Raw genomic sequence first — 5,728 nt, 5'->3', positions numbered from 1 at the left:
TCGTTGGCATATTACTCCTTTATTAGAAATTGCAAATGAGAAACTATTTCAATACCTGAAGACCAAATTACAACACAAGATTCCATAGGCTCAAGATTTTGGGACATTCTGGAAAGAGTTTTCTGTAAAGTATATCCTTGCCGTGGCATGGCAACATCATTCTTCTTTAAAAAGGTTACTGGACAAAGATCATTTCCACCATCACCTATATAAACAATCCGTGTATAATTCACTCCCTGTTGTAACTGTTTATTTACAAATTCTACCAAAACTACATTTTTGCAAAGATTTTTGGGACACCTATGGCAAGAATGAGCATGATAATTTTCCACAGTGAGATGACCACTGCCATCAAAAGCTGCTGGATTTGTAAACACTTTATCAAACACATCATGAAAACTGGTAGCTTCTAAAACCCAATCTATGAAGACTGAATTTGAATCTGAAATAATGATGCAATCAAATTTATCCTTGTTCTTTCTTATAAAGTTTAAAAGCTCCACCATCCCTGGGGTGAAAGGCATTGATGTCATTGCTCTTTTCATTTCGTCCTCTCTTACACCTTCATCTCCCAAATACTTGAAGACTCTGCCCATAAATTCTGTCCAAAATCCTTTTTTATAAGAATCTTGTAGTTCAATAGGAAGCTTTTTCTCTGGAGCACACTGTACAATCCAGGTGTCACTATTGTCATCTATGATTGTATTGTCAAAGTCAAAAACCAGCAGAATTTTCATGGTTCCAGAAACAGATTTGAGTTACCCTGAAAAAGAAGAAATATTAGTTCCTAGACACTGTTTTACATGACCAACTATTATACTTATTTAACATTATTGAGTGTTAATCTGCTAAAACACAGCATGAATATAAATAAAAATGAGTAAGCATTTTCAGATCACCATTTAAGCACTTTTTCCTAAGAAACATAGTTCGTATTTCAGTATTTTAAGTGAATGGAAAACAGAATAGCTAAAAAGGATACTCATTGTATTACTGTGTTCCTGTGGAAATTGTTCCTTGAGCATTCAAAATTAAACCATAGACCTATCTACTGAGAATAATGAAACAATTATTCTCTTACAGTCTAATTTAGAAGAGTTTTAAAATACAGAAAAAAATGTAGGTTAATTCTTATTATTTTCATCAAGGACAGCCAAACTTATCAGCTTAATATTTATAATAATCTTCATATGAAACAACAGGTTATGTATAATACTGATTCTCTATGTACTAATCAAAATTCAGACAAAATTTAACATAACATAAAATTTTGCAAATTTTAAATAATTTTTAAAAAGGTTTTTAGCTTGTTAATGCCAATGTTATAACTAAATGGTTGCTTGATGCTGTACATGAAATTCTGAACAAATTACTTAAGAGTTCAGTTCTTATACTAGTAGTAACTTTTGTTAACAATTTTCACATTTATTTATATTTTCTCTAATAGATCAGCTCTGGAATGCCAAATAATATGGGTACACCTGAGTAATCACACTGCTTATTATATGACAATTACTTAAATCTCTGTTTGCATTAAAAGATAATGAGGGGTCATTAATCATAAATCTCAAGAGAAAAGGAAAGGATAAATTGGTCAACAGATGGCATGGAGAGAATTATGATGTTAAAATAATAAAAGCTCTAAATAGTATGTGTAGACAAAAAAAAAAAATTTTTTAAAGAGTAGTATTTTTAGAGAGATTACTATACACCAGGCCCTGGACTAAGGACTCTACAATTGTCATCTAACTGTCAAAACCCTATTAAGTAGGATTTATTATTCTCATCTTAATGATATGTAAACTGGAGCATAAGTATTAGTTAAGTTGGTTAAGTATTAGTTAAGTGGCAGAGATGGAATTTGGACTCAGGTTGCCTTGACTCCAAAGTTCATGCTTTTAGGTACCACACTGTAGCATCTAAAAAATAGAATATTTAAAGACTATTCATCAGTTAAAATATAAAATATTAAGGTCATTTTGATTAAAATGTTTAATTACATGAAAACATTCATTAATCTCAAAGTAAACACTAACTATAATACTACACCTGTGATCTCCTTTATAGCCATTCAAAGTTTTAGCAAGAAATTCTAAAAAAGAGAAAGAAAAAAACCTACAAATAAGAAAAAGAAGAGACTGATTAAAAATGGAAAACATGGCATTTAACCACATGTTAAATGCTGGTTTTTAACAACAAATATCCAGCAGGTGAACCTGAAAATAGAGCTCATGACTCGCATTAAGAGTAAATATTTGGTATCTCTTTAGAATATCTGGACTTCTGGTCAAGATGGCAGAGGAGGTAAACTTTGTGCTTACCTCCACCCATGATCACATCACAATTACACCTAAATTATAGAACAATCATTACTGGGAAACACCTGAAGACTAGCGAAACACCTGAAGACTAGCAAAAGAATTCCTGTAACTAAGAATTCCTATAGCTAAGGAAGCCACATTGAGACTGGTAGAAGGAGTGGAGACATGAAACGGGCAGGTCCCATACCCACAGTGTGACGATTTAAGAAAAAGGAGGGATATCTGGGCTTTGGAGGTCCTGCCTGAAGAGAGTGAACTCTTTAGTCCAGGGCAAACAGTGCAAACCAGCAGAAATTGCATCTGAGAAAGACAGAAGGCTGCTAGAGACTGAGGCACTGCTCTTAAAGGACCCACACACAGACTCACTCATCCCAAACTCATTGCTCTAAGCTCCAGCATCCAAATTGGAAAGGAAGAAGTAAAACTGTCATTATTTGCAGATGACGTGATACTATAGAGTAAGAACCATAAATATTCCACCAAAAAACTATTAGAATAAATGAATTCAGTAAAATAGCAGGATACAAAATTATTATGCACAAAAAGGAAACTAGACTACTTTCTTACACCATATACAAAAATAAACTCAAAATGTATTAAAGACTTACATGTGGGGCCTAAGACCATAAAACTAGAAGAAAACATAGATAGTAACTCTTTGACATGGGTATCAGCACTATTTTTTTAGATGTGTCTCTTCAAGTAAGGGAAACAAAAGGAAAAAAATATACAAATGGGACTACATCAAACTAAAAAGTTTTTGCACAATCAAGGAAACCATCAACAAAACAGAAAGACAACCTACTGAGTGGGGAAGATATTCACCAATGACACAGCCAATAGGGGTTAATATCCAACATGTATAAGGGATTCATACACTCTAACACCAAAAAAACAAACGATCCAATTAAAAAATGAACAGTGGACCTGAATAGATATTTCTCCAACAAGGACAAAAGTTGGCCAATACACATATGAAGAGATGCTCAACATCAGTAATCATCAGAGAAATGCAAATTAAAACCACAATATCACCTCACACCTGTCAGAATGGTGAGTCTCAATAAATCAACAAACAATAAGTGTTGGTGAGGATGTGGAGAAAAAGGGTACCCTTGTGTACTGTTGGCAGGATTGTAAATTGGTGCAGCCACTATGGAAAACAGAAATACGGAGGTTGCTCAAAAAATTAATAATTGAACTACCACATGACCCAGCAATTCCATTTCTCGGTATTATCTGAAGAAATCTAAAACACTAATTCGAAAAGATGTGTGCACCCCTGTGTTCACTGCGCATTATTAACAATGCTCAAGATTTGGAGGCAACCTAAGTTTCCATCAACAGACAAATGGATAACAAAGAAGTGGTACATATATACAATCATAATGATTTCAGTCATAAAAATGAATGAAATCTTACCATTTGCAACAACATGGATATCATGCTAAGTGAAATAAATCAGACAAATACCATATAATTTCACTGATATATGGAATCTAAAAACCAAAAATAAATGAGCAAACAAAACAGAAACAAACTCATGGATAGAGAATGAATTGATCATCGGATGGGATGGGGGTTGCGGGGGCTGTGTGAAAAAAGGCGAAATGGATTAAGTACAAATTGCCAGTTATAAAAATAGCAAGAGGGATGTAAAGTACAGTACAGGGAATACAGTCAGTAATATTGTAATAACTATGTATGGTGTCAAATGGGTACTAGACTTAGGGTGATCACTTCATAAGGTATATAATAAATGTCTAATTACTATGTTGTACACCTGAAACTAATATGATTGTATGTCAACTGTCACTGAAAAATAATATTAAAAAAAAAAAAGAATATCTAGAGAATAACTAACCTAGAGGGATATCTCTTGTGGTGTGAATTTAAGTGGTATATAATATTCTGATATCTGGATCCTTGTATCTCTAAATGCCTAATCTAGGTGTCTGACTGACTCCCACAGATTTACGTGCTGAATTCACTTTCCCATAGAAACAGTGTAATAAATAGCAATAAGGCATAGTTGACAATCACATTAGTACTGTACCTAGGCACATTAAAAGTAAAAACATGCTTTTTAAATTGTACACCCGAAACTTACTGGATTTTGTTAACCAATGTCACCATAATAAAAATTAATGAAAAACAAACATACTTTTTAAGCATTGTGAATTCATATATAATTTAAAATTTTTTTTCAAATGTAACTAACTCACTGTTGTTTAAAGATTGTCTCTAGCTTGTATTTAGCCACAAATTACTGAAATTCCTTAACTTCATGTGCAGTTGACTTCTGGCCCTCTTTGCATTATCCTGTGGGGAATGGGACAAAACTGCTGATATTCTGGCTACTACTGCAAGTAATTCATTTCTGACTTTGGGGTCTGCATCTTCTACAAAACTGTGGCAAGCTGTTATCATGCAAGCAGGGTAAAATCTCTGACTCTTCCAAGTTCTTGACATCTTAAAAACTATGCTTCCAAAAAAACCAATGTTGTATGTGAAAAAACTAATTTTTGTCAACAAATGTTTTATCAATCCTTTCATACTTACCAGCATTATTATGGAGGAACATCTGATAGAACACCTGAAGAAAAACAGTACAACTATGTGTTAGAACTTTAGTGATTAAAATCTTACCTCATTTTGTTTTGAGCGACTCCAATCTGGTGCCTAATGTGTACATGCTGTAACCAACTAGCTTGTAATGAAATCATTTGTACTTCGATGTATTAGAAAAGGATCCTTTGAAACCAAGACTGCATCCACTCTTGACAGATTTCTGTGTCCTTAGAGGTCTGATTGGCCCCCCAAATACATGATTTACTATACTGTATTTACTAAGCAATTTAAAATATCTTAAAGGTCCTAACGTGAAGGTCCTAACAACATCCAAGTTTAAAAATTCCTATGTTTAAAAAAACTAAGCCCCATCTAGCCTAGATCATGCCTTAAACCAAAGTATTTAAAAGCAGATATTCTGTCAATTAATCCCTGGGTTTCTGTAGTTAAGGGAGGGCACTGCCTTTCACCTGCCACCCGCAAGGAGTTCTGTGGGCTGCACGTACCAAGTCTAGGCCCCGCTTTCCCACACACCTGCCAGGTCGGCCCCGAAAGCAGACGCAGGGAACTAGTTGGGGGTCGTCCCCCGTGAGGCACGCGATTGATGAGAACGGGAGCACCAGGCCGGACCGGATACCCTACTCTCCCCACTGAACGAGGACAGGTATCGGCAGCCGTCCCTGCCTCCACCCGCTTCCGCGGATCGTTCCGGCGCCTGCTCGCGGAGCCGTCGCATTCGTAGGCTCGGCTTCCCGCGCAGGCGTAGCCTACGTTCTCCAGCCCCACGCCCGACTGCCGCGTGTTCTTCGTTCCTTGGCGACAGCTGCCGTCACTTC

General features: G+C 35.6%; 1 protein-coding gene across 2 annotated transcripts; it reads right to left on the bottom strand.

Moving 5' to 3' along the window:
• Nucleotides 1–5,680, bottom strand: PHOSPHO2 (phosphatase, orphan 2). Of its 2 annotated transcripts, XM_039855494.1 has the most exons (3): nt 5,427–5,680; nt 4,884–4,917; nt 1–763 (listed from the first exon to the last, which is right to left on the bottom strand). In XM_039855494.1, the coding sequence occupies exon 3, from the start codon at nt 735–737 to the stop codon at nt 12–14; it is 726 nt and encodes a 241-aa protein (XP_039711428.1). In that variant the 5' UTR covers nt 738–763; nt 4,884–4,917; nt 5,427–5,680; the 3' UTR covers nt 1–11. The 2 variants fall into 2 exon arrangements, with proteins under 2 accessions (XP_039711428.1, XP_039711429.1); XM_039855495.1 differs by lacking the exons at nt 4,884–4,917; nt 5,427–5,680 and adding an exon at nt 4,971–5,402.
• Between the last annotated feature and the right edge of the window lie 48 nt (nt 5,681–5,728).

This window comes from Pteropus medius, unplaced genomic scaffold (assembly GCF_902729225.1).
Source record: "Pteropus medius unplaced genomic scaffold, Ma_sr-lr_union100, whole genome shotgun sequence".
NCBI lineage: Eukaryota > Metazoa > Chordata > Mammalia > Chiroptera > Pteropodidae > Pteropus > Pteropus medius.
The sequence above is the reverse complement of the archived record's forward strand: the minus strand, read 5'-3'. Positions and strand labels throughout refer to the sequence as shown.

Coding starts and splice junctions, on each gene's coding strand:
- PHOSPHO2 (XM_039855494.1), bottom strand. CDS start 737: ATGAAAATTCTGCTGGTTTTTGACTTTGACAATACAATCATAGATGAC.